This window comes from Symphodus melops, assembly GCF_947650265.1.
Source record: "Symphodus melops genome assembly, chromosome: 8".
Lineage (NCBI taxonomy): Eukaryota > Metazoa > Chordata > Actinopteri > Labriformes > Labridae > Symphodus > Symphodus melops.
In genome coordinates, this window is record NC_136698.1 from 6,643,333 (window position 1) to 6,671,168 (window position 27,836).

At 41.8% G+C, this 27,836-nt stretch overlaps 1 protein-coding gene across 4 annotated transcripts in view; it reads left to right on the plus strand.

Annotated features, from left to right (window-relative positions):
• atp11b (ATPase phospholipid transporting 11B) overlaps positions 1 to 27,836 on the plus strand; it is a 49,455-nt gene that overhangs the window by 12,727 nt on the left and 8,892 nt on the right. For 2 of the 4 annotated variants that reach the window (XR_013779653.1, XM_079349580.1), the window contains exons 8-29: positions 293 to 340; positions 694 to 758; positions 1,269 to 1,350; positions 1,640 to 1,790; positions 3,083 to 3,280; positions 3,381 to 3,539; positions 3,852 to 4,039; positions 7,344 to 7,412; positions 7,580 to 7,653; positions 7,760 to 7,863; positions 8,804 to 8,985; positions 11,251 to 11,454; positions 12,347 to 12,524; positions 12,621 to 12,723; positions 12,820 to 12,965; positions 13,662 to 13,721; positions 14,081 to 14,208; positions 14,834 to 14,972; positions 16,784 to 16,849; positions 17,279 to 17,382; positions 17,765 to 17,930; positions 26,538 to 26,701. Coding sequence is in view for 3 of the 4 variants with exons in the window: in XM_079349580.1 (XP_079205706.1) it covers positions 293 to 340; positions 694 to 758; positions 1,269 to 1,350; positions 1,640 to 1,790; positions 3,083 to 3,280; positions 3,381 to 3,539; positions 3,852 to 4,039; positions 7,344 to 7,412; positions 7,580 to 7,653; positions 7,760 to 7,863; positions 8,804 to 8,985; positions 11,251 to 11,454; positions 12,347 to 12,524; positions 12,621 to 12,723; positions 12,820 to 12,965; positions 13,662 to 13,721; positions 14,081 to 14,208; positions 14,834 to 14,972; positions 16,784 to 16,849; positions 17,279 to 17,382; positions 17,765 to 17,930; positions 26,538 to 26,701 (2,778 nt within the window). In the remaining variant the exon portion in view is untranslated. Of the gene's footprint in view, positions 1 to 292; positions 341 to 693; positions 759 to 1,268; positions 1,351 to 1,639; positions 1,791 to 3,082; positions 3,281 to 3,380; positions 3,540 to 3,851; positions 4,040 to 7,343; positions 7,413 to 7,579; positions 7,654 to 7,759; positions 7,864 to 8,803; positions 8,986 to 11,250; positions 11,455 to 12,346; positions 12,525 to 12,620; positions 12,724 to 12,819; positions 12,966 to 13,661; positions 13,722 to 14,080; positions 14,209 to 14,833; positions 14,973 to 16,783; positions 16,850 to 17,278; positions 17,383 to 17,764; positions 17,931 to 26,537; positions 26,829 to 27,836 lie in introns of all 4 variants that reach the window. The other 2 variants (XM_079349578.1, XM_079349579.1) reach the window with 2 other exon arrangements.

The following is a 27,836-nucleotide window of genomic DNA, read 5'->3' on the forward strand; positions in this document are numbered from 1 at the left end:
TTTGTGCATGAGAGGGGAAAAAAAACACCATGTGTGCATCTTTACTGAATTTATTTGTTATTGTTTTAACACATTCTCTCCGTTAAAGAAAATCTGTCCACTTTAGAGTTTTTTTTCCCAAAGTAGTCTGTGCCTGTGCCGTCTGCAGGTTAGAATAAATAAACATTTGAGCATTTCTAAACTTTGCAGCATTTGAAGGATTTCTCCCAGCAGCCTGGTGTTCAGTCTGCATGTCCACAAACGTGTTGTCTCTGTCCGAACACTCTTCTTCATTTCCTTTGGTGTTTTCTAGGTTTGTTGGCCGGATCACGGTGACTCAGCTTGGAGAGGAGATAGTCAGGTAAGATTAGTTTTATCTTGCTTATACTGTACGACCTATAATTGAACTTAATGAGTATACAAGTGCTCAGCAAGCTCCAGATACTGATAAATAGACATCCCCATTAAGATGTGTGATTGTTGAAAGGGCAGGTCTCGAGGTTAAACCTTTCTAAAGTAGACTGTGTAAAAAGATGTTCATGCTTCAGCACGTGGTTTCCATGTTTCACGGTGTGAAGCACAATGAACATTTACAACAAACGTTTGTTTGTTTAGATCATGGTGCTTCATGGTCTTGTTTATAGCAACATGCTACGACATCAATATGTCACTGTTGTTGTTTATTTATGTTGTTTTTGTTTACTCTTGTGTCAGACCTCTGGGTCCAGAGAACCTGCTGCTTCGTGGAGCCAGATTGAAAAATACCAAAGAGATATTTGGTGAGTGGATACAGTCTGAAGAGAAGTTCTTTCAAAAGGATTTTCTTGTCATGGGGGATACATTATGTCTTTCCAAGAGAAGCTTTACAGTTTACACAAAGAATGCTACTCAAGAATTCTTCTCAAGCGCTTCACAGAGAGGAAACACAGCTTCACAGAACAACCACAACTCAAACGAGTTGAACTCAGGGAGGTTATGAGCAGCAGGGAGCCCTCCTTATCAGGCCAGAGATATGATAATGTTGACAGAACTCTTCTGTAGGCTCAGCCTTTAGAGGGGACCCTGGAACCCTGCTGCAACACAATACACGGTGTTTTGTTGGTCGGTCAGTTTGGCGTGTGCTCTCCTGTTACAGTAACATCTGGATTGTTTTTTTAATAAATTGATTCTACTGTGAAGGCTGATATTTGTTTGCAGCACTGGGGTCCAATACAACTTTCCCGAAGGGGACAATATAGTTGACTGTGTCACATCGTATCGTAACACTCTAACCCACTGTGCCGTTGCAGGAGTGGCGATCTACACAGGGATGGAGTCCAAGATGGCGCTCAACTACAAGTGCAAGTCCCAGAAACGCTCTGCAGTGGAGAAGTAAGCTCTCTCTCTCTCTCTCTCTCTCTCTCTCTCTCTCTCTCTCTCTCTCTCTCTCTCTCTCTCTCTCTCTCTCTCTCTCTCTCTCTCTCTCTCTCTCTCTCTCTCTCTCTCTCTCTCTCTCTCTCTCTCTCTCTCTCTCTCTCTCTCTCTCTCTCTCTCTCTCTCTCTCTCTCTCTCTCTCTCTCTCTCTCTCTCTCTCTCGCTCGCTCGCTTGAAGAAAACCCAAACGTTTCTATGAAAGAATGTTCTTACGGATTCATGATGTTGAAACTGACTTTCCTCTTAGGTCCATGAATACCTTCCTGATCATCTACCTGTGCATCTTGCTGTTCGAGGCCGTCCTCAGCACCATCTTGAAGTACGCCTGGCAGGCGGAGGAGAAATGGGACGAACCGTTTTACAATCAGAAGACCGAGCAGGAGAAAAACAGCAGCCCGGTTAGTCACATTCACTTTTCCAGAACAATGTCTTTTCATTGATTTGTTTTTCTAAGTGAAGGGTACGAGCTCCAGAGATGAGATTAGGTGAGATTTAAGTGCACAATCCTCTTCTGCGTCTCGCTTTTCATCTGTGCACAACCTGCTCGTTCTCCTCTTTCATCTCCTTCACAACCATAATTGGCATTTTCTCACCGCTGCAGATTACATTAATAGGGCGAGTTTGTGATACAAAGAAGAGGCCTCTCTTAAATTCACACACACACACACACACACACACACACACGCACACACACGCACACAGTGCTAGAAGAGTGAAGGTAGGCTGGGTGTCTCTAGATTTTGTGATAAGGCATTAGAGAGGAAAGGCCAGTCTGCCAGCCTATCAGCCTATCTGCCAACACTAATCACTCAGAGAGAAAAGCCCTGGTGGGAGTGAAGCACCGTCGTACACTCACTTCCCATCTCCCTGCTGACTGAAAGAGGAATACCAGCAACAAATGAATGACTTTGTTTTTACATTTGGTTTAACAGGGGACCCAGAAAGCTGCAGGCACCTATACAGTACACACCGTTGTGTGTTTTATTTATTAAGTGTTTCATATCCCCCTTTCAGGTCTGACATAACGTTAGCTTTGGTGCAAGTCCTGATACTCTGTGTTCAGTCTTTGGTCTGTTCTCAATCTCCTTTACTGTCACATCCAGTAATTAAAGCCTAATGGGAATGAATTACCTTGTCTGCTTTGATTTAGAAGGATCAGTGCTGAAGCACCATCAGTCTGTGGGTGGATTATATCTTCTATTTTCACAATCATAATGTATTCTTTCACTGGAACGATGAGCTTTTGTTCATAATATATTGTGCTTTACAACATTAAAAATGTTCTTCCTGTATTGTATTTTTTCTATTTTGAAATGAAACATCACTTATGATAACTGGGGTAATGTTACAACAAATACAGTACATCAAACTATCACAGTGAAAGGAAAAAAAGTCCTGCACACTACTCTTATTCGCCGGCACTAATTTGTTCAGTCCCTTTTTAATGGTCTAGATTCAGTAGATAATTTAGACTTTACAGAAGTCCAAAAAGTTAATCTAAAGTTTGGTTGACAACGACTTTGTTTACTATTAAAAACTCTGATTGCTTTTTTGGTTTGGACAGAAAATAGTCAAATCCATCTTTTCTGTTCTCTCTAAACAAATGTTTTGTTGTTTTTTTTAACCTTGTGTTTTCCTTACCCTCCTCTTGTGTCCCATCCAAATCAAATCTCTTCCTATCCCTCTTTAGATCTTGAAGTTCATCTCAGACTTCTTGGCGTTTCTGGTCCTCTATAACTTCATCATTCCCATCTCGCTCTACGTTACTGTGGAGATGCAGAAGTTCCTGGGCTCCTTTTTTATTGGCTGGGATTTGGACCTTTACCACGAGGAGAGCGACCAGAAAGCTCAGGTCAACACGTCTGACCTCAATGAGGAGCTGGGACAGGTACTGAAGACACCCCACGTATTGATCAACTCATCAGAGTTACTATGGCAACAATCTCACCGGAACATGGAACGTAAACTGTGTGTGTTTGTTTGTGTAGGTGGAATATGTGTTCACAGATAAGACCGGTACATTAACGGAAAACGAGATGCAGTTCCGTGAGTGCTCCATTAACGGGACAAAGTACAGAGAAGTTAACGGCAAACTGGTGCCAGAGGGAATGACTGAAGATTCACCAGACGGTTCAACACCTCATCTGGTACCTCATTTATATACACGTCATGAATCCCACTTTCCATGCACACAATGTAAAACGCACTGGTCTCATTGCAGCCAAAAAGTAGAAAACAATCAATCTGATATGTTAGACATGGCTTTCTGCTTCCGCTGCTTTTTGGGCCGTTCATGTAATAAACATAGTCTGCTTGGATTGTATGCATTCATGCGACAAAGTCCCCATCAAAAAGCTAACGTTTGAAATAAAAGAATGATTCATTTGTTATACTAAGACAGTATAAGTGCAATATCTAAGTGTCTTCCCCTCTCATCCTTGGCTGTTTTCTCTGTCTAGATGGGCGAGGAGTTGTTATTCCTGAAAGCTGTGTCATTGTGTCACACGGTTCAGATCAGCTACGATCAGCCAGACTGCCTGGTTGGGGGAGGAGATCCATTCTCCCAAGTGAACGGATTCTCTTCTAGTCACATGGAGTACTACGCCTCTTCTCCAGACGAGAAGGCTTTGGTTGAGGCAACGAAGAGGTGAAGTTACATCATATCTTTAGAAAGACTTCCCGATGGTGTATGCGATGAAGAAACAGCAAAGCCAGCGTTTATCCAAGCTATTCTCAGCAGCAATTTCAAATACAACAGACGTGTTTGACCCAGGCCTGTCATGATTGGAAAGAGTTGTTTTCTCAGATGAGTTTAAAAACGGAGAGAGTTTGGAATAGCGTGTATATTTCTCTGGTTTAAGTGCAGTTAAAAAGTACCAGAGTTCAGACACTGTGGATTTGCATCGCTGCTCTGTGAGCTCATTTGCATTCTTCTGTATGGTGGCAAATTTGGGGAAATTAAGGATTTAAAACTGTTGTTGCTGTTTTTTTCATTCATTTCTTTAATTGGGAGCAAGGCTGTGCACACGCCTGTTGCTTGAACAGGTGAAAACCTTAATCTAAATGGAATCTTTTTATACAGTAGTGAGGGAAATTTGTAGATTGAACAGGGTAATAAGAAGAGCAGTGCAGGAGGAAAAAAAGATACCCCTGCCTGCATGTGATCAGCACTTCCAAAAAGAGCTTGTGTTTTCACTGGATTGCTTGGGAAATGGAAAAGAAATGTTTTGACAGCAGAGAATGATTTATGATGCCTGGAGTTGGAAAGGTCTGCTTTGGGTTTAAGCCAAGAGCTTTACTGTGGCCAACAAACAAAACAGACTTGTCATAATGTGTCCTCCATTTATTGCAAAGAAATTAACCCAAGCTGTTGGCATAATGCTAGATTGTTTGTGCTGTAAAACCTTTTCTACAATGTTAGTTGTTGCAGGAGATTGGAGCGTGTGCAGGTTTGAGTTCAGCCGTGTGTGAAGCACTTTAAATTGCCTTGTTGTTGAAATGTGCCTATAGAGGAAGTGGCATTTCCCTTCTCAGGTTTTTAATAACTGGTCACACAGTAAGAATTATATGTCCAGGTAATGGTATAAAGCCTGTAAGTGAAACTGTGGTGGATAATAATCCACAAAGAGGAAAAGAGGATTGATAAAAACTGACCAATCTCACAGATTGATAAAAAGAAGCTAAAGATGTGAAAATCTCATCATGTTTTACAAGAAAATATATCAGAATCGACCAGTAAGGAGTGTGTGACTGTGTGTAGCACCCAGCTAAATTGTCAGACTGGTGTGTTTTACAAAACCTTCAGAATTCATGATGCATGAAGTCAGTGCTCCTGACCACTGTAGTTTTCACACCATCATATTAAATGATGTCGCGCAGTGAGGGGCAAACCCAGAGCCGCCGCGCTCTATTGGACCACAAACAGTGAATCTTTGTTGATTTAGACTGAAGGGAGACACAGTGGGAACCATGACCTCGGTAATCGCTGCGCTATATAACACTTAATTGAAGTTACATCACTAGGAAAAAAAGAGGCTCATCTCAGAAGGACTGTTATGATGAGTCATCGTATTTCTGGCTGAAGCGCCACATCATCGGTCATAACTCTTGAAACATCTTGACACGGTCGATTCTTTTCAGAGCTCAAAGGCTTGATTGACATAAATGCTTTAAAAGCAGTTTTGTCACAACATTATGATACAAATTAAACAGAAAATACAAAAAAAAATCATTACAACTAAAATATCTGATTATCAGTAAAAGAAAGGACTCTATGTGCATGATAGTTTTGCACTCTTCTCCAGTGTGCTTTAAAAAAAGATCCTCCTTCATGGGTGGATGCAGTCTCTCTGTGTTTAGTTACTTGTTACCTTGTTTTAGCATGCTTGCTATCCCTTTGGTTTACCAGCTTTTCTTAAGGATGTCCCATTTTCCTGCATGATAATCACAAGCCATAGACTGTAGGTTCATATCCTCCTTGACCTTCTCCATCCAATATGAATCACCATTGAGCAATATCCAACTCAAACTGGGATCCAACTTGACCTTGAAGTTTGCTCTGCCTACCTGTGTGCTATTTTGGTGCCAAGTGAGCAGATGTGCAAAGAGAAAAAAAAACGAGGAAATTCAAAGGGGGTAGTCAGTATTTATGTCTTAGTCAGTGGACTGAAAAAAAAAGTTTGTCATACATTGTAACATTTCCACTGAGGATCTTTTGCACTCTTATCCTGCTGAATTCAGGTGACCCGAAATTAGTAGTACCGTAAATTCCGTACTATTGAGCGCACCTGGATATAAGCCGCACCGGCTAAAAATAAGTAAATAAATGTATTTGTACATATATAAGCCGCACTTGATTATAAGCCGCAGGTGTCCACGCTATAACAAGAGCTATTTACACAGACGTAGGCTACCGGTAACATCCGCAAATACTGTAGCGTCCGTACGGACGTTAAAGGACGACGAGAGCGTTCAAATAATAACTTAATAACCCGATCACTGTCGGCCGTGACCACGCCGTTTACAGCGGAGAACAAAACCATAACTTGCCGTAACAATCCAACTCTCTCCCCCAGCGTTCTCTCATACAGCCACTCAACACGTTCTCGCTGGTGCATTCACTGACTCTCCACATAATCGGAATTATGAACACATTATCAACTACTGACTTTACAACATGAACCGTTACAATACGAAGCCTAGCCGACGGTGTCTGTAACACGGCTGATGAAAAAGATGACCGTAATATATTTCACAAGAAAAAGTCCATCCATTCACTGCCTCAGAATGACTTCATTACTCACTTCCTCAGTCTCTGTTGTCGCTGTCAGTGTCATCTTAACGTGCAGCAGCTCTGTTAGCTTCTTTGACAGCCAGGTCGATCGCCTTTAACTTGAAAGCTGCATCATATGTATTTCTCCGTGTGTTTTCCATGATGAGGGTGCGTGCATGAAGCGCAAAATGACTGATATTAAGATCCGACGTGACGAAGTCAAATGTTTTTGCGGCAGAAGCTCATTGTCCCCCATAAAAAATCCATGCATTAGCCGCACCGGAGTAGAAGCCGCAGTGCTCGAAGTGTGAGAAAAAAGTAGCGGCTTATAGTCCGGAATTTACGGTAGTCCTTTTTTATTGTGGACTACAGCTACTGTATTATGTATTTGGTATGTTTTCCTTTAATGACAGGGCCACTGAAGATGGACGAGTAGAGTAGTAGGAAATGGGGTCGACATGCGGAGATGGTTCTGGCTCAGGACTCAAGCAATGCGTTTAGGGCTAAAGCCTTCTGTATAAAGAGTGATAGAGCTAAACTAGCGCCCCCTGGAAGTTTCTCTTTCTTTTTGTCTTTTAAAGGCCCATTTATCGTTTACCTTTTTTAGATTTTTAAACAGTATCTGAAAGGTCAACATTTTCCCAGATTCCTAGCTGCAACTTCTGTCTCTTTTCCTCAGGATCGGAGTGGCCTTCACTGGCAGTAATGGAGAAACCATGGAGATCAAAACCTTTGGCAAGTCAGAGAAGTACGTCTATCCCTTCCTCCTGTCCACATTTTCTAAATGTGATAAAATCATGTTATCTGGACTGCTGGCAAAAACATGGTCGCATAAGCTACCTGTTACAAAGAATGAATGACACCCTGAGTCCAAAGTGAAGTTATAACACACGTCCCCGTCTGTCTTTGTCTTAGATATAAACTGCTACATGTTTTAGAGTTTGATGCTAACCGCAGGAGGATGAGCGTCATACTGCAAACTCCTTCAGGTAACTCCACTGCTAACTAGTTTGTAATTCGAAAAGGTATATTTATTACAGCTGTGTTGTATGCTTTTACTTTCTAAACTTTCTTCCTGGTTTCTGGACTTTTAAGGAGGCCAAGTACTGTTCACCAAGGGAGCAGAATCCGCCATTTTGCCTTTCTCTACCAGTGGTGAGATAGAGAAGACCAGACTGCACGTTGATGAATTTGCCTTGGTAAGAAATAATTTTTCCAGAACGTATTAAAATGAGAATATTGTCTTAATCGTCAGTCGATTTGTACTAATACTGTGGATAGTCAAATATGCTGCCTACACTTCACAAAGAGCACTTGACTTGTTCTTTGAGATAAAGAAAGACCTTACACATGTTCAGTTACAAACGGTTTGTAATAAAGACTTTTGTGCTCATTCGACTATCACTATTCATCTTCACCTCACATGAAGGAGGGTAAAAGGCAGACAAAAGGAGGCTTCTTTATAAACCACACTCGACCATCACACTGAATTCCCTCTCTTAAAATTTCCTCTTCAACCTTAACATGAAACTTTTCGAAATCGTACTCTGAAATGTTGCTCCGTGTGTGCCTGGATTTCACAGCCTTGTAGTGATTACTTTGGGCTCTTTTGTTCTCAGTTCCCATTAGACTATAAATTCTTCACTGCAACAGCCATACACACACACACACACACACACACACACACACACACACACACACACACACACACACACACACACACACCCACACACACACACACACACACACACATACACACATACACATGCACATCAGTTCCAACATCATGTCAGTGGACATCAGTACCCGGGACTCTGTGCTCTGGACTGGGTTGATTTGTGGTCGTCTCCGCCTCAGGCCGGTTACGTGATTTAAAGCTGAGCGTTGATAATTTGTTTTTCTGTTCTTTTTCTCTCTGCCTACATTGCTCTCTATTTCCTTTCTCCTCTATTATCCGCATTTTCTTGAGTTCCTCGCGTTTACCCCTCCTCTCCACACACATCTTTTCTTTTAACATGAACACTTTTACGTCATTGTAACCATTCAGTCCCGTTTGTTCTCCTGTTTCCTGAAACTATTATTTGTTCTGACTCTTGTTCTTTTCTCTGCCCTTTCTTTACCCTCCTCCTACCACTGCAGAAAGGTTTGCGGACCTTGGTGGTCGCATGTCGCCACTTCAGACCGGAGGAGTACATCGATGTGGACAGGCGTCTGAACGCTGCCCGCACTGCGCTGCAGCAGAGGGAGGAGAGACTGCAGGAGGCCTTCAACTACATTGAGAGAGACTTGCATCTGCTGGGAGCAACGGGGGTGGAGGACAAGTATGGAGACTAATGAATAAATTGGAATTTATTAGTGTTATCCCTTAAAAATCTCTTCTCATGCCCTGCTTCAAATGTTAATGATTTCTAAGTGTTTCATGCCAAAAGGAAATCTTGTAGCAAAGCAGTACATTCTAAACAGAAAGCACAAGGCAGGACGAAGTAGCACCGACACATTCTAACACAGCTGTGTATGTACAGCATGTGAACGAATGCATACACAGAGAGTTGAAATTCAAATAGTCTGCCGGTTTGCATAAAGTCAAAGCCCCTTAATAATAAATGTGATTGATTATAAACTGCCCAATGAAAGTAACACTCAACAAACAGTTGATGTAAAATGATATAACTCCCATGTTGCTGCCTCAGGCATGATGTAAGTAACACATCGTCTCCCTTTAGATGAAACAGATGTTCTGCTTCTGCATGGATAGCTTTACAACAGATCATGTCAGGCTTCCTGGATTGACATTTCCTTTCCTCCTCTTGTATCCTTAGACTTGAAACTTGGCTGTATAGATTGCAGTGTTGACCTGTCAGTCCATGAGTTTACAACTTAGCTCGAGACTGAACGGTCTGAACATTTATTTGCTGAATAGACGTTATGTAGGAGAGCTGGTGGTCTCTATAATGTGAGCTCTCTGATTGTGGTGAGTTTGTGATCCTCTGATCAGGCCCCTGCAGTTTTTTCTCCTGGTCAGATTTCTTGATGAATATACTGTATAAGAGTAATTTTCATTTCTCTGAAAATGTTGGATTAAGTCGAGAAAAAAGAAAAACAAACAGCAGCTATGATTTGGTTGATCCAAGCCTCAAATATTGATTTTGTTTTTATTATTAATGCCGAGGGTGGCAAACAGCATGTTACACACAGGCCTGAGACCTGAAGCAGGATCTCTGGACATGCATTACTGAGTAGTTCGGGGTTAGGTGCCTTGCCCACGATGACCTCATCGGTGCTTGGGGAGTGGACTGGCTCCTCTCCAGCAAACAGTCCTAATTTCTATACTTGGTCCATACCAGGTATTGATTCTGAGACTTTGTGGGCACTGCTGTGGCTAGATGTATTCTCCCAGAGCTTGTAGTGGCTTGGCTGTTGACACTGAGTTTTTGTAAAAATAATCTCCAACAAGCAGTAAGCTTTTTAATGATACAGTTAACATAAATAGGGGTTGCTCTTTGTCATAAAAACCCCATAAATAACAAAGATAGTCAACATACTGTGCAGGGAAAGGCTCAAAACTCGAAACATATTTGAAGCCTCCACCTAATCAATGTTATTGACATGCAGAAAATACATATTAATACCTTCAACTAATAAATACAGTAGCAGCATAGTTCAAACCAGAAGCAGAAAATGCAAATATATGAGGTTTATGATGAGCAGGGTATCACACATTCAGTGACAGATGAACAGAAAGAGAGAATCTCCAACAAACTGTGTTAGTCAGCAGAAAAAGGGAGGCGTCATCTCACTGGGCCTCTCTGTAAATCAAAGCTGATATGTGTTTGCATTCGCTCACCATCTGCTCCTCACATAAGCTTCTCACTGCACTCGCCCTGTTTATCTCTTGGCTGCTCTCGTGCTCTCTCTCTCTCTCTCTCTGTCTGTCTCTCTCTGTCTCTCTCTCTCTCTCTCTCTCCCTCCTTCTGTAATGGGAATGAATTTCTCCTCAGGCACACGTTCATAATCATAGACTTCCTTTATTATGGAAGACTAGCCTAAAATTACATTCTTTTTGACTCTTAAATGAATAATGTGACACTGAGAGATATGGTTTCTATTCAATACAGTTCATTGTATATTAGCCTCTTTTGTATTATTAAGTGTGGTTATAAATAAGATAAATATTCTTCAAGTTTGAACCCTCGTCCTCGGATATAGACTCCATGAGCCTCTGTTTCATTTGTTGCTGCTTAACAAGTCGTTCCAACGATGAATAACCTCAGTGCAAGACATTTCATTTTGCTTGTTTGTTTTGAAACAGCTTAGTCCATACTCATGGACTTTATATTAGTTATATAAGAACAGCTTTAAGAAATGTTGGATTATTCCTGAGTAACAATTCTCAAGTCACAAGAAAAGCTTCCAACACAAGAAGTTACCAGGCTCTTTATCAACATACCCCAAACAGATCTTTTCTTTGATTTTACCTTACATCCAGCCTGCTGTAATAACATGTTGACATCTGATTTGCTTGAATATTATTTTATTTTATTTTGTTTAACAGGCTTACATGTGTCTCTCTCCCTCGTCTCTCTCAGACTCCAAGACAAGGTCCAGGAAACCATTGAAGCTCTGCGGCTGGCGGGGATCAAAGTGTGGGTGCTGACAGGGGACAAACACGAGACTGCAGTCAGTGTCAGCTTGTCGTGTGGCCACTTCCACAGAACCATGAACATCCTGGAGCTTCTGCAGCAGCGCTCGGATAACGAGTGTGCCGAGCAGCTGCGCAGACTGGCCAGAAGGTGAGTGTTTGTACGACTGTAGATTTGAAATAAAGCATATAGATCATACACATATATAGTGTCTTAATAGCCTCTTTAAGCTTTATATTCATTCATTGAGTTACATTTCATCTCCTAAGCTGTTTGGTTTTCATATGAAACAGCAAATATGTGTTTGTATTTGCATCAGGGGGCAGCTTAGGAGGTTGTAGCTCAAATAAAACAAAAGCATATTCATATTAAACATGAAATAATTAATATACAACACCTAGAAATGCACATTTTTATGATGTGACTTCCAACATCTTTTCTGACTAACCTGTGACTTTAAACTGTCCTGAGATAAAAGCCCTTTCACTCATGCATTCCTGACAATGAGTGAAATGTCTGGACATTTTAATACAGCCTGCTGCTCACTTTTTCCAGAGTTTCTTTTTCACACTTGGCCCTCACAGCAGGAGATTTTACCTGTTGTTGTAAAGAGGGGACAAAACAAGGAGTTCAAAACTATGACAGTGTTTGCCTTTATATCTATTTGACATATAGCCAGTACCAGACAAAGAACATACTGGTATTCAGAAGAGTGTCAGGCAGCCTCATAACATGCATATAGATGGAACGAGTATCTCACTGATGACATGAAGAAATCCTCATCCCCCCTGACTGCTCACTTTCTGTACCTTTTCCTGAATATAACAGGCTTTCATGCATCAGCTCATTTTGAATGCTTCCAAACATTTTACCCGGGGGATTGCAGAAACAAATTCCAGATACGATTATTTGGTTGTGTTCGTCCTCGCATTCAGCAGAGTGAAGAGCATGTGCACGACATAAGTTTGACATCTTAATCAACCCACGCTGATTTTTATTTCTCCTCTCCATCTTTTCTCATGTTCATTTCTTTTCTGAACAGATGTGTCCATGTTTCTTCTTCTAGGATAAAGGAAGACCACGTAATACAGCACGGCTTAGTGGTGGATGGGGCCAGCCTGTCCTTAGCGCTGAGAGAACACGAGAAACTTTTTATGGAAGTTTGTAAAAACTGTTCAGCTGTGCTGTGCTGCCGCTTGGCTCCGCTGCAGAAAGCTAAGGTAGCAGTCCTCTTCAACACACCTACACACATTACATAAACACCAATCCAATACAGCTCACACTCCAGGGGTGAATCATGACTTTGTTCTCTCCAGGTGGTCCGTCTTATAAAAACGTCTCCAGAGAAACCCATCACTTTAGCAATTGGCGATGGAGCCAATGATGTCAGTATGATACAGGAAGCTCATGTTGGCATAGGTAAGCACTTCTCACTCACTGTATTCTCCAAGTCTTTGATTCTTTTCTGCAGTCTGTGCTCAATACAAACATATTTATGTGTGCGTATTCCTTCAGGTATCATGGGAAAGGAGGGTCGTCAGGCCGTGAGAAACAGTGACTATGCAATAGCCAGGTTTAAGTTTCTGGCTAAACTACTGCTTGTCCACGGTCACTTCTACTACATTCGAATAGCAACACTTGTACAGTACTTTTTCTACAAGGTAAAGCAGATCTGTTCCCTCTGAAGTATATTAACATGTGTTTAGAGGTTGGATATAGGCGAGGTCTTCCTGTCACGCATGAAATAGTGCTGCAGGTGGAGGTTCAGTTCTCATCTGTGAATGTTTTTTCTGGATTTAGGGATTCATTGATTCAGTTTTAACTACCAGGATGAATTGATTTCACTTTCAGAGATTTTAAAGCTCATAATATCAAAATCAAACAGCACGCGCATCCGAAAAGTTGAGTACGAGGTGGCGGACGAAAAACATCACAAAGACAGAGGAAGAATAAAACCACGTGTAACGTGTTGGACCCTCACCTGTCGTTCATGTCCGATGAAATGTTACATGTGGTTACATTATTCCCATTCAGTGTTCATTGGAGCGGCTTCTAGTGTGCGTACTCGGTCATTCTCCATCTTTAGAGAATGAAAAGCTGCTCCACACTCACAGAACATAGATTTCTTTTTCAATCAATCAAATCACATGCTTCGTTATCGAAAACAGTTGGAGATATATAAAATGTGTGACAAGTTATTCATAGAAAGTTGAATGTTTACAGTCCCATTATAGATTCTATTTTAGATTACACATCCTGGATTTAACATCTGCTGTTTACAAGACTTTTTTTTAAAGCATGTCGCTTTTCACTGCAAACATTTTGAATGTTTCTCTCATTCTCTGTGTCTTTCCTAGAATGTGTGTTTTATCACGCCCCAGTTTTTATACCAGTTCTTCTGTTTGTTTTCACAACAAGTAAGTCTATATATCTCTCCTTGTCCTCGCTTTCTCGTTTGTCATTGTATCGTTTGTTCTTGGATATGATGGTACACAGTCTCTCTTTATTTGCTTTATAAAATACCTCTGTGAAATGTAAAGCTCCCATTTTGAATTTGATGCTCAACAAAGACAAACGTTAATGACTTTCTGTTGTCTTTATTCATAGAGTCGGTTAAAATCACCACGCCTCTCCAACTGTCTGATTCACATTTTTAATTTCAACTTTTGAACAAGAGCACTTCCACTCTGTTTTTGAATGAGTTCATAGGAGTCTGGCTCATCATATTCAGCTCATAGGTTGGTGTTGAGTAAAACGCTGTCTCTGTCCATCCCAGACTCTGTATGACAGTGTTTATCTGACACTCTACAACATCTGCTTCACATCGCTGCCCATCCTGGTGTACAGTCTGTTTGAACAGCTGGTCCATCCGCACATTCTGCAGAGCAAACCTGGCCTGTACAGGTACATGCACTCTATAGTTGGCTTGTTATCTCAATGCTAAAAATGTCTGTACTTAGATATGATTCTCGTAAAAAACATCTAACAATACGGATACCCGTTTCATTACCATGGAAACAAAATGAAAGTCTGAAAAACACTGTTGTTGTAAACTCTTGTTTTTATTACAAACAAATTGCAGTTTAGTTTTAACACACTGTAAATTACATCAATACGTGAGCAGCATTAGCCAAAGTATCTCTGCAGTTCAGACAGTGACTCTCTCTCTTTGCTCACAAACCCTTTGGTCAAAAATATCACAGAAGAATTGATGTTTTTTATAGCCTCTCCTGTTTAGTACTATCATTCATAGCTGGGTATTGTCAAGAACCTCTTTGGGTCCCGATTTGAAATTGGTTCAATTTGATATATGCTTTGATATTAATTCACTAAAACACATAGATGACAGAAATACTCAGATTATTTTTCTTTTGTCGAGGGAAAAAAATGTTTCTATAAAATTTCAAATGCTACATTTTTGTTATATGTATGTTCAGAATCCCTCTATGAATGACTTTTCATCTCTTTATCACAACGTTTGCTTGGATTAAGCATCACCTCTAACACTCTAAACGTTTGTACCTTACAGGGACATCAGCAAAAACTCTCTGCTGTCTTTCCGTACGTTCATGTACTGGACTCTGTTGGGCTTCTGCCACGCCTTCGTCTTCTTCTTCGGATCCTACATCCTGATGGGAGAGGACACCACACTCATGGGGAATGGACAGGTGTGTCCTTGGCTCTGAGTGTGTGTGTGTGTGTGTGTGTGATGTACTGTCTGTATACTATGAGACAAAAGTGAACTGCTGAGAGTTTGTTTTGAAAGAAATAAGTGGTTAGTGAGAAGGGAAGCAGACAACAGCAGTTTGTGTGGTAATGAGTTATTGATGGGCCTGGTTGTCTGCTGGACTTTTGTCACTCACTTCTTCCATTAATCGTTCCTCTTTCTTTCCGTCTCTTTCCATTTTGTCTTTTTGTCTAACAGTCTTTATTCGGTCTGTTTGTCTTTACTGCTGTGCCAGCATGGATGTCATTCCTTGGTCATTAGTAACTAACACCTTTGTAATTTTTTGTGTCTCCGGTCCTTTGCCAAATCTGTTTCTTTTTCTTTTCCTGCTGCATTTATCTGCTGTTCTCCTCTCTGTTTGAAGTTTGGTATTTGAAGAAGCTCTCTCTCTCTCTCTCTCTCTCTCTCTCTCTCTCTCTCTGTCTCTGTCTCTGTCTCTCTCTCTGTCTCTGTCTCTCTCTCTCTGTCTCTCTCTCTTACTGCACCCTCTCGCTTGACTTTTTCTTCTTTCTTTTGTTGATTACTGTTTTCCTCTTCTGCCTTCACGCTGTGCATGTCTTCAGATCTTGCGAGCTAACAGGCAGCTGGTAAGAGTCTGCTCTTCAGTCTCAGAATGCATGTCTCCTTAGGGCTTTAATGAGAGGATGAGTTTCATACATATACTCTGTTGTGTGTTTATATTTGGCTCCTTTTCTTCAGTGGCATCCTTAACGATTCAAAATAAAACACAAAAGTTTTTGCCCTCTTTTAAAGACAGAAACAAGTAGAAAGATGGCGGTCATAAGACACTCATAAACTCTTGAGACCAGAAGATTCTTCTGACAGCTTTATTAATCCCAGAAGGACTATTCATTGCCACACTCTACTGAGTCATTGAAGGAAGCTAAGACAATAAAAAGGAAACAAACGGTCACAGCAGCATACAGATGATTGCATTCACAGCTGGGACGCCAAATAGGAAACCAGAGCCAGCAAATCTAGAAGATTCATCAACACAACGTCATAAATGTATCTGATAAATAGACACAGGTTACCTCCGTGTTTAGTAGCAGTCCGTACACTCAAGTATCACATTTGAATGCTGCCTTATGTGGTTAGAAACTTAGACTACATCAAGGATTCAGTATGTATGAGCGGTTACAAAAACACAACTGAAAGGATTATGATGAATGTTGACGTTTGTCTTTCAGTTGAAAGCCGTTTGTAAAAGAGGGCTCAGCTTGTTAAGGATACTGACAGCTCTCAGCCTATAGGAAGAGTGATTGTTGTAGTGCTGGTGGAGCTGCTGATGCTTGTTACACAGTCGGAGGGCGAGGTCTCATTACAGGCATCATAACAGCACCCAGGCCGTTAAGGGAGGCTGCTGCCTTTTCTCTCTGATCTACGACTAGAACACAACCGAGCTCAACCTCGTCTTCCCCCCCCCCCCCCCCCCCCCCCCTCTCCCAAAAAAAGGCTTATGGCTTAACTTGAGTATTAGATGATTTAAAACTATCCTTTATAATAATCAGTAAATAACAAAAACAGGACTGGAATTCCCACACTTGAGATGTGAGATCATGTTCATGCTCAGAGGAGGAACTCAGTATTTTTTTTTTTTCTGAAACTTGACAACTGGAAGAAAATATTTCAAGGTGTCAAATACATAAACACGTCAGGCGTACATTCATATATCCACATTGTTTTGTTTTTATGAATGGTAAAAAAAAAATGTCTTGACCTTGTTATCAACAGTGATTTATCTTTTCACAGATGTTTGGAAACTGGACATTTGGAACGCTGGTGTTTACTGTCATGGTCATCACAGTCACACTCAAGGTAAAAAAAAAAAAAAGAAAAAAAAAAAGAAAGAAACACCCAATCTTCTTCGGCTTCATGATTATCAGCACATCTTTTCATTCTCAACTTTAGCTAGAGACTTTGTGTCAGGGACTTTTGAATTGCCACAGTCCCAGTATGTGTTGTGAAGTATTAGGATGATGTCAGTGGTCATTATGAGAAGCCAATTTGTCCCAGGTTGAGGTCAAGGTGGTTTTTTCCAGCACGGGGACAGATTGGTGCAGTTTATTGATGCTCCACCTGTTCCCATCTCGGTGTTTTATAACTAGCTTTCTTCCCCCCTGCTGTGTGTGTGTGTGTGTGTGTGTGTGTGTGTGTGTGTGTGTGTGTGTGTGTGTGTGTGTGTGTGTGTGTGTGTGTGTGTGTGTGTGTGTGTGTGTGTGTGTGTGTGTGTGTGTGTGACACCAGCTCGCTTTAGAAACTCATTTCTGGACCTGGATGAACCATTTTGTGACCTGGGGTTCAATCGCCTTCTACTTCATCTTCTCCCTCTTCTATGGAGGCATTATTTGGTAAGAAGCAGATCTTAAGTGATTTTCTCTTTGCACTCTCAAAGCCTTCATACTCAAACAAAATGTTTTTTTGTGTCGGTCTTACAAAGACTCAATCGTATGTGTAGGTGTGACAGAACACCTCTAAAGTTAAACCTAAATGGTGAGAGTTGATGCGGCAGGTTCACTGACGGGGGTGCCAAAGTTTCATTGTCGTATAGTCTTGAAATCTTACCTTCATGCTTGATTTGAAATACTTCAGATGTTTATCAGCTTTAAACCAACAACCTTAGCCAGTTCTGATTACTCATTGAACGTTTTATAATAAAAAAAAGTATAGAACATTTTTTACTCTGCGTCCTCTTCAGTTTGTAACACTTGTCCTTTCTTCCCGTCTCTGCAGGCCGTTCCTTCACACCCAGGACATGTACTTTGTATTCGTACAGCTGCTGTCCAGCGGTTCAGCCTGGTTCGCCATCATCATCATCATCATAACTTGCCTCTTTCCTGATGTGGTGAAGAAGGTCTTCTACAGACATCTGCAGCCCACCAGCACCCAGAAGAGTCAGGTAACACATGGAGGGAGAAGATGGGGATGTTTAGAACCAGGTCCATTCGTTCCTCGTAAGCAGATCGTAAAGTCGAGGTAAAGATATTCAATTCCAAACGAGATGGAATTTAAAGAGGCTCATTTAGTATTTATCTGTTTACTACCAACACTTTTTCCTGTTGGCCTGACTCCAAGGTGTGGTGTTGCCTCTCACAGCAGTCCTAATTCCCTGTTTGAGTTGTTTTTCCACTGATTCACTTGGACTGGCCTGCATGTCCAGGCTGCTTTAAGGACTGTAGGAATAACTAATGTTGTGTTTTTTTTCTGATGTGTCGTTCCTTTTCCCTTATTTAAATGGTACCTCGTTTTGGTAATCTTCATGTAAGAGTAAACCTCCACAGGCTGTAACTTGGATTATTCTAGCTAATTTAGCCAAAAGTAGATCCTTTTTGTTGAGATTATTTCATAATTGAGAAAAAAAAAGGTGTGATGCATGATTCGAGTGTTCGGATGCAAATACAGAACAAAGATTTTATGAAAAAGTCACGAAGAAAAGTTTCTTTCAAACCCAAACGTTTGTTGCAGAGGGCTCTTCAGCAGCTGACGCTCATTCAGCGTTAAGCTGCTATGAGGAAGTTTCAGTTTTTGTCGATTCTGGCGCCCCCTGTGGACAGAGCAGATATGTCCTGTTTCTCAATGAAACAGTCACGTACATGTGTAAGCGTGTTAAGATGGAAAAAAAAAAACTCATCCTGCTGTCTCGTAACAATCCAAGGGTTCAGTTATTGTAAAAATATAAACAAAGGCTGTTTCTGCAGTGTGCTGTATTTTTTTTCATTTGAACCAAGCCAGTGTCAGCACTTTAAAACCTTTGTGATAGAAATGTTCAGTTTTGTCGCTTATGATCTCTTTTTCTTCTCATAGAAGTTATTAACCCCGTTAAACAAAGACATATAAGACACACTTCTTCTTTGTTGTGTTCATCAAACTAAATATTTAAGGTGAAGAATCTTGATTCTTTGGTTTGGTTATGGCCTATAATATCTGGCTAGGCTGGAAAGTAAAACTCATGAAATGATATCACAGCAGAGGTCAAATACATGCCAGTAGTTAAACGGTCTGGTGTGTATGCGATTTATGACTTACTCCTACCTGGAACACCAAAATAGAAATTATTTTTCCTGTTATTTAACAGAAGCCTGAAGGGAGAAAAATAAATGAAATGTCACAGTAATTCTGGTCAGGGGGAAATACTCTCTTTGGTCACATTGTTTAAAGGGCTCATTATTTTCTCTGCGGTACAGGAACTGCATGCTGTTCTGTTGCACACACACACACACACACACACACACACACACACACACACACACACACACACACACACACACACACACACACACACACACACACACACACACACACACACACACACACACACACACACACACACACACACACACACACACACACACACACACACACACACACACACACACACACACACACACACACACACACACACACACACACACACACACACACACACACACACACACACACACACACACACACACACACACACACACACACACACACACACACACACACACACACACACACACACACACACACACACACACACACACACACACACACACACACACACACACACACACACACACACACACACACACACAGAAACGGAGACACAGTGTGCATGGTCACCTCAGAGCAGACCTGCTGATACTGCATTCATTTGTCCAGCTTGCGACTGTTTCTACTTTCCTCCTCTCAAACTCTCCTCTTAAAAAACAAAACAATCCGATGGTGTGTTTGTTGAATCTGCTCTAACCTTTGTCCTGTTCTGTTTGTTTGAAATCTAACCTCTCTGTGTGTCTCTATATATTCTTCCTCCACTTTTCCTGTTTATTCTCACCGTGTAGATGTATTCCAACCGAGTGGCGATAGGTGATGACTTCATCGCTCTGCAGCCTCTGTCAAGAGCCAAGAGCCAGCTGGGCAAAATTAGGTAGTTGAGATGAGACTGATTCAGCCTTGAGCTTCGATCAGATCAAAAACAAATCAATCAAAAATGAACATGTTTCTTTGGAGTGCTTGTTCAAAAGCAATAATTCTACCATAAAGGTTACGAGGGATGAAGGTGACACTTTTTTCTTACTCTCATCTTAGGTTATATTTTTATTTAACCTCTAAATGAATTTAGTTATAGCAACAAACAACTTTAATGTTCAGTTTATCCAAAAGGCCCGAACACGACGACCACACCTTGTGTTTTGAAAAGTTAATAATCGATATGCCCTTATTTATAACAGTCCAGCACAACATCAGCAGCAAGCAGCTGTGCGTGAACATTTTCAAAACAAAGCCATGAGAAGGTTCAGTTTTGCACAGTGAAGAGAGAGAGAGAGAAATGGAGCGAGCGAGGAAGAGAGAGAGGCTGCAGACACACTCTCTAGCTCTTGTTCGCTCTCTCCCCTGCACGTATGCAGCTCTTTCCTTGGGCCCAGGTTTCGTCTGTCTGTTGGAAATACTGATTCACAAACATCACACGTCAAGGCTTTTAAAAGTAGAAACATTGCTTTATGAAACAAGCGCTCCGATTCAACATGATTCCGAACCAGTTTATTGTTTCTCTCAGGTCCGGACTCATAGTCCTACTGGAGCCTCTTTCTAACACTGACAGTCCTCTGACTCTGAGACATGTGTTGTTACTGTTGGAACAGTTTTCTCTTGTGTCATGTCTGTGACTGCATGCACTGGACAAGCCAATCAGCATTCTCCATTAATGGGATGGGGGGGGGGGATGTAATACAAAAGATTGTGGCATCAGGCATTTCAGCCTCTGCATGTGTTGCATTTTAGTTTGAGACTGGCAAAGATCTCCACCCCTCCTGCCTGTCACTCTATGGCCTTGACTTCCATTGCTGCATGAACAAACCAATGAATGAAAGAATGGATGGATGAATGTAAAATCAGGCTGACGTCAGTGTATACTTTTCCCTTTGCACGCATTCTGATGTGATGGCAGTTTCTCTGACACAGGGACCTCACCGGGGTCTTAGGTGGTCATTTATAAGGCACTCTTCTGACTGTGCCATCCTACATCTGCAGCCTCAGGTCATGCTGACCTCTGCCTGTGGTTTTGTGACACAACCACAGTCAGGCATGCCACACTCACGTTAAAGTGACACATCGTGGAGTCGCACGGTCTGTCCTCTTGACATGTAGCCAACCCCAAACTCCCTCTAAATGGATTCACCACTTGACCCCTTCCTCACCTCGGAGTCGTCTGCCTGCATGGTTAGAGTCGACTCGCACACCTCACTACTCTGCATGATCGACTCTCGAGCTGCATGATGTCCTGTAACAGCATGACGGATCGCTGGCTGATTTTGCACTGATGACTTGAGGATCTTGTGCAGATCTTAAACAGCCCACAAGGGGAAATAGTCACTGTGCAGTGAGCTTATAAACCAAAGGCTCTTGATCCTGGACAGCTGTTTCCTGTCATGAACAATTTTCACGAGACTGTAGTTTTTGAAATGCTCCTTTTGTGTTGACACAATTACCTTTGTGTCATGTGTAGGAGTAGAACTGTTAGATCTATGTTTTTTTATAATTAAATTGAAGAAAATGAATCAGAAATTAATGAAATAATCAATTCAGTAGTTCAGAAATTTGTCAAGCAAGAAAGATAAAAGATAAAGGAGCGCTTGCGTTGCTTCACCTGTACGGCACTGTGGCATGTTCATTCTGATGGTACGGTACTTGTTGCTGGGAAATGCTTGTATGTGTTGAATGACATCTTTTCTATTTACGGTTGTTAACATCACACTTAATTGCCAGTTTCTAAACATTTTTAAAACCATCGTGTTTTAAATCAACAGCTTTTGCTTTATACATTTTAATGCTTTTTTACTGTTTTAGAAAAAAACATACAAGCTGTATACTCATGACATTTTTCTCACCCAGTTCAGGTCAATAGACAGACCTCAAATACCATTTTACTATAATGGAAACATTGTGCCCTTCATAAGGGGGATAACTGCTGTAGTTTTGGCAAGGTGAAACTGAAACGCTGGGAACTGAGCTTAAATTCCTTCCAATTAAATCGATGAACAGAAACAAAGTGCCGGCTGAAGGAGGATAAAAAGCACATTACGTAAACCAGATATTATGTTTGAATCAGTAGAACTACATAGGATGCTCTTCGGAGCATTCAGACGTGTCATTCAAAGTTTCTTTTTTTTCTTCTTCTCTTAATTAGATTAGGGGGGGGAAATCACGACAGAAGCCACAGGCTCTCCTGGGCTCTCTGTTGTTTTCTTCCTCTGAAGCTCTGATAGATTCACCAGCAGGTTAATTGGTTTGGATGCTAACAGATTTGCTCTTATCTGCACTAGAAGGATCAGTTTCCCCTCGAGACATCCTTTCCTGCGCCTGTGCAGTTTCCTTCTGCTCATTTGTTGCTCAGTTTCACATCCGTTTTCGAAGCTTATACCATCCTGCTCACCAATGTGTTCAATCGTGACTGCTTCTGTGAGAAATTAAAGCCCTCCTCCAGTGACCTTGTCACCCCACTCAGATCATCTAATGCCCGTCTTCTCGAGCAGTGATTCATGATTATCTCCCAGTCCCAATTAAAAAGAGGCTCAGATCTGTGGCAGGGGAATAAGACCTCATCTGCACTCTGGCGCCCTGATTTAAAAAGTAGGAGGCAGCTGTTCTTGTTCACTTTGTAGGCCAAAAAACTTGCTCTATTTTGTTAAAGCTTGTTTTCACGGTCACTCTTGAAGGGCTTTAAAACGGATACCAGCATTACAGTCTCTACTGTAAAGTGAGGGTCAGTACTTGAATCAACTAACCCCCCTTACAGAGCTCACTGACTGACTGACTGACAGCTTGCTTACTAATCAACAAAAAAGCAGCTCTGAGAAACATATCCACTGTTCAGCAGGAGGCAGACCTCCACCAAACATCAAAGTTCAGAGTTGTTTGATAAAAATCAGTAAGGTGCAAATCTTTAAGCACAATAATAGCTCTGTATATTTTGTCCTGTGTCACTTTGTTCAAATCATTTTCAAGCAGATCTAGCGATCACCACATGTGATGGGTTACTCTTTGACCCATGCTAAACAAGCCACAGTGGATATATTTTGTCATGTGATCAGCTAGTTACCACACTGGCTTCAGCTGCTGTGGGGCTGTATGGACGTGTGACCTGCCGACAGTCTACCCGTCTGACTGATGAGCTGTTTGAAAAGCCAGTGGGGCTCACTCTAAGCATCTTGTGTCCTTCAGATGGAAGAGGGTGAGGGTTCAATCGGCCCAGAATATGACCCTGTTAAAGCCCAGCGGAGCCCAGGGGAGGACAATTGGCACCTGCTAGCTGCTTATCCTCCCCCTGCTGCCCCCCGGCCCAGACCCCTGCTCCCCTAGGTAGTACCATACTTCACTCCCATTGTCCCCCCTCGTACTGTCCCAACCCCAGCATTATGGCTTCCCTTGAGGACCCCCCCACCCCACCCCAACAGCTGCAGAAAACCACATATGTCCTTGTATTTGGTTAAAAGCACCTGCACCTTCAGCCATCTAACCATGGCTGTCTGTCCCAGCTGTCTCTGCACTGTGCTTCAAGTTCCCTTGTAAAAATACTCTTCCTGTGTATGAGTGCATCCTCCCTGTGGTTACTTCCCATCAACTTCATCCATCCCATAACCCACATTCACCTCAGCCCTCCTTCCACGTGCATGATTGTCCTCATCCTCTCCTGACAGTCTCAATTCACCCCTCACTCTTTCTGATCAGATCTGGGTTCAGAGTTTAGAGAGCGAGAATGCTGTTGGCATGCTGCCTTTAGTGTTATCAGTGTAATCTAACCATCTAATCACACCGTACTAAACAACAGTTCTTCATCTTGAAGCCTAACTGACCATTGTATGTGTGTAAGTATTTGATATCATTTGTTCCATCTATGATTTAAAGTAAGACTTTAATTTATCTCCTTCTTTTTCCTACAATTTAAGACTTCATCTTTTTTTTTCATATTTGTGCCTTCTTAGAGATCAAACTACAAACCCCAGACTACAGGGCATTCTCTCATACAGTTGACAAAAGATATTCTCAAAGATACTCCGCAGTCTTCGTCGTGTTCACCAACATCCTGTTGCCGAATTAGACTGTGAACATGAACTACAGCTCGTGAAGTAAATCATCCAGGGGATGATGTCACACATGTAGCCGTGGCCAGTTTATGACAAAATCTTCGACTCAGACGTCGTTTTAATGGAATGGCTCAGTTTACAAGAGAAGTATTAATCATAGAGCTTTGCCTGGTCCGACTCTTTGGCATCATATATCTGCAGACTCTTCAACAAGAAGTGTCCCAGAAAGCAGCTGGTTAGGTCGATTCTTCTTTCTTGTTCGTCTCTTCCATAAACAGCACTCGGGAACACATTTGACTGTAACTCGACCTCGCCTACCAACGGCCTTTTCTGCTTCACGTCTACCCTTCCTTCTGATTTACAAGACCTGTGCTGCCTGATTGCTGCTCCACTGATTGATACTAAGGCAACATCAGTCATCTTAAAATGAAGCAGTATTAGTCCTCCACACATACACTTTACCTCAAAGGTCAACATTTAAGGACGCTTATCCATCCATGGGTACAGCATGTCTGCTGTCATAGATAAAACAGTATCACCTTCATACAAGTCGAATGCTTTTCTACATAATCTAAAAGTGACAGAATAATGAGCGTGACATAATGACAAAACATGATACAAACAAGACGGGGTTAGAAGTAGAGACTAATGCACAGCATAAAAAAAAATAAAAAAAAGAGTTAAAACACAGAAAGGTAAAAAGTTACAAAAAAATAGGTTAAAGCATCAAAAATAACAAAATATAAACAGATTATTTTAGAGTTAAAGACAAAACAAACATTACAGTAATGAAATGATAAAACCTGACATTAAAGGCAGACTGAATAGATGTTCTTAGTTTACGTTTATATTTCCATCTCCTCTCAGGTCGTCCGGCAGACTGTTCCAACGTCTCGGGGCGTTTTGATGAAAGCATCATCATCAGAAGAAAAAGCTAAAAGAGAAGAGCCAGAGGAGAGAATGAACTCATTCTCCAACCTCAACCTCTTCTCTTTGCGCTTGCAGGGTTTCAGTATTGTCGCTGGTCTTCGAGGAACAGACCCTTTTTGTTTTTTAACACAGAAAAAGCAGAAAAAGCAATATGTTCTAATAGAGCAAGAGCAGAGCCATGCATTAATTATCCAGGGACACCTGACACTGCCAGAATAAATCATAGTCAGTTTGTCCTGTCTATGTTTTGCTGTTGCCGGCCAAGAAGCAGAAGTTTGGTTTCCTGCCAGCAGAGTCTCCAGTTTCTGCTGCAGAGAGCCTCAGAGTCCAGCCCGCTGTGGAAAAAGAGGTTCACACGTTCAGCAGGCACTGGACTAATATAGGAACCTTTTCACATTCATTTGTTTTGACTTTAATCCTACTTTTTGACCTAAGAAAGAATCTTAGCCTCTGTAGCCCTCCAGGTGAACCTGACCTGTGGTTACTTTCCTGCATATCATTCCCCATTCGCTCTCTCCCTGATTTCCAACTCTGTCCACTCTTCAATCTATAAACTTCAAAACTTCATGACAATGCAGGAAATAAATCAAGATCTTCTTTGACACATTGCATACTCAGAGGCTGTTAGAGAGTGTTTAAAAAGCCTACTAAATAGCAAAGCATTACTCAAGTAAACCAAGCTACCAAGTGCAGTTATGTATTAAAACCCAAATCATTTAACATGGAATACAGTGTGTGTGTAATTGCAGCCTATTTTTGGGCTCATGAGCCACGAGGGTTGTAGACGTCAGTCTTAGTTAAACCTTTAATCACGTAGCCGTGTCAGGCTGTAGAAAAGAACGAGGATGAGTGTAACCTCACACTGTCTTTTCTCTCTCTCTCTCTCTCTCTCTCTCTCTCTCTCTCTCTCTCTCTCTCTCTCTCTCTCTCTCCCGTCTCTCTAACTTTCTGTCTCCCTCTCGGGTGCTGACTCAGTTTAGCAGAGCAACCTGATCCTGCAGGTTTTTAGGCAGCAGCTTCATTCAGCTTTCACTCCGTACAGTACTGTATGCATCACCGGCTCTTTTTATTCAGACACAGAACTTTCCGTCACTTCTACCTTCGAGTCCTTCTGTCAAAACTGAAGGTCACTGGATTAGTCTAAAATCAAACTGTTGAAGTCTTCAGTCCGATGTAAAGTCTGCTCAAACAGCTGCTGATTTATTTTCCTTTGCTTCGAGGTTTATTATTTCTGAATGTATGAAATCTGTTACATTTCACACCCTTGTTGCATGTTTTCAATGTGTTCCCTGTACATCATTGTTCCTGTGACAGCATGCAATATATCACCCTGCCATTTATCATCCTATCACAGTCTGATCGGAAGACTTCAGTCACACTTGTTCTAATTTATTGCTTCTCTTTCTCCACTTACTTCTCCTTCCTTTTTATCCTCTGCTCTTTTCTCTGACTGTCTCTGCACCACCTTTCATGTCACCCTCGCTCTGCCTCTCCTCTTTCTTCGCCTCCAGTCTCTATCAGCCCCCCAGGCGCAGGCCCTCAGCTGTGTGGAGTCCCTGTGCTGCTACCAACATGGGCAGAGCGGCTGTTCCCGCCTGGCCCACCTCATGGAGCAAATGACCGGGCAATGCCGGGCCAGCGCCAACCAATGCACCGCATCAAGCCGCAGCAACAGGTGGGAAGGAAGACGGCCGCAGGAAACAATGATTATGAATCCTGAGGAGCGCGCATCACCTCATGGTTTCAAAAATCTGGGCTGCAGTCCCGACTGCTATCGCCCTTAATGTGGCTTCAACTATACTGTAAGTCTTTCTTGTTCCGATCCGTGGTTGAGCATGCGGTTGTTGGGAAGCAGGGTGTCACACGGTGAAGGAGACTGGTGTCAGGGTGCGGTGAGCGTCACGAGGAGGTGAAGATGTGTCGTGTGTTGTTTTTTTTTCACTCCCCTGTCACGCCTGTGTTGGGAGTCTGGAGACTGAACATTTCAGTAAACCAGTAAGAAATGTGTTGGAAAGCTCACATCAACAGAAATGTATTTTTCATACATTTTGTAACCAAAGTCATAGAGACAGACGTCGTCATAGATTGTAACGGCCACGCCTTCTACATAGCATGCACAGGAGGAGGTCTGGGAGTCTGGAGAGGGAGATTTTGATTCCCTTAAAGCTCTTTAACTCCAGACCTGCTGGCACCTAATGGGTCTCAGCAATCCAACATATAACCTGTCTTGTCTGTGAAACCTCTATGGTCTGTATATAAGCCCGTGTGTGTGTATTTCAGTCATTTATGCGGGTATCTGTCTGTCTGTCTGTTCTGTTTCTGTTCAGTTATCCCCTAAAATCAAAGTTTGGTGTCCAAATGGGAGTAGGCCTGATTGGCCTAATCTGTAATGCACTTTAACAGATGTTTAAATGTCATGTAAGTTGACTTACTGGTTTTAGGTTATCATCCAGTCATCCTCTTGTTCATCAGAAAACTTCTCTACTTGAGATTCAGCCTGATTTATGGTTAGCTGGGCCCAAACCTGCACCATCCAGACTCTACATTTGTTTGGGAATGTCTTGTTGGTATCCACCTCTGCCTAAAGAGAGGGAGTCAAAGTGCTTCTTTAAGTGCTGTTTTAGTCTCGAGCTGCACTTTGCAGTTTTGCATTCTGGTGTCCCTAAAAGGCGAAGAGAGGTGAAAGTAATAAGTGTTGTGCTGGTTCACTTTACTGCACTCTCTGCAAGTGCAGGGGATAAAAAGTCTTCTCTGCTGCAACACTGCTTTTTGATAATCACGATAAAGGAACGATCACTGTTTTATCTTTC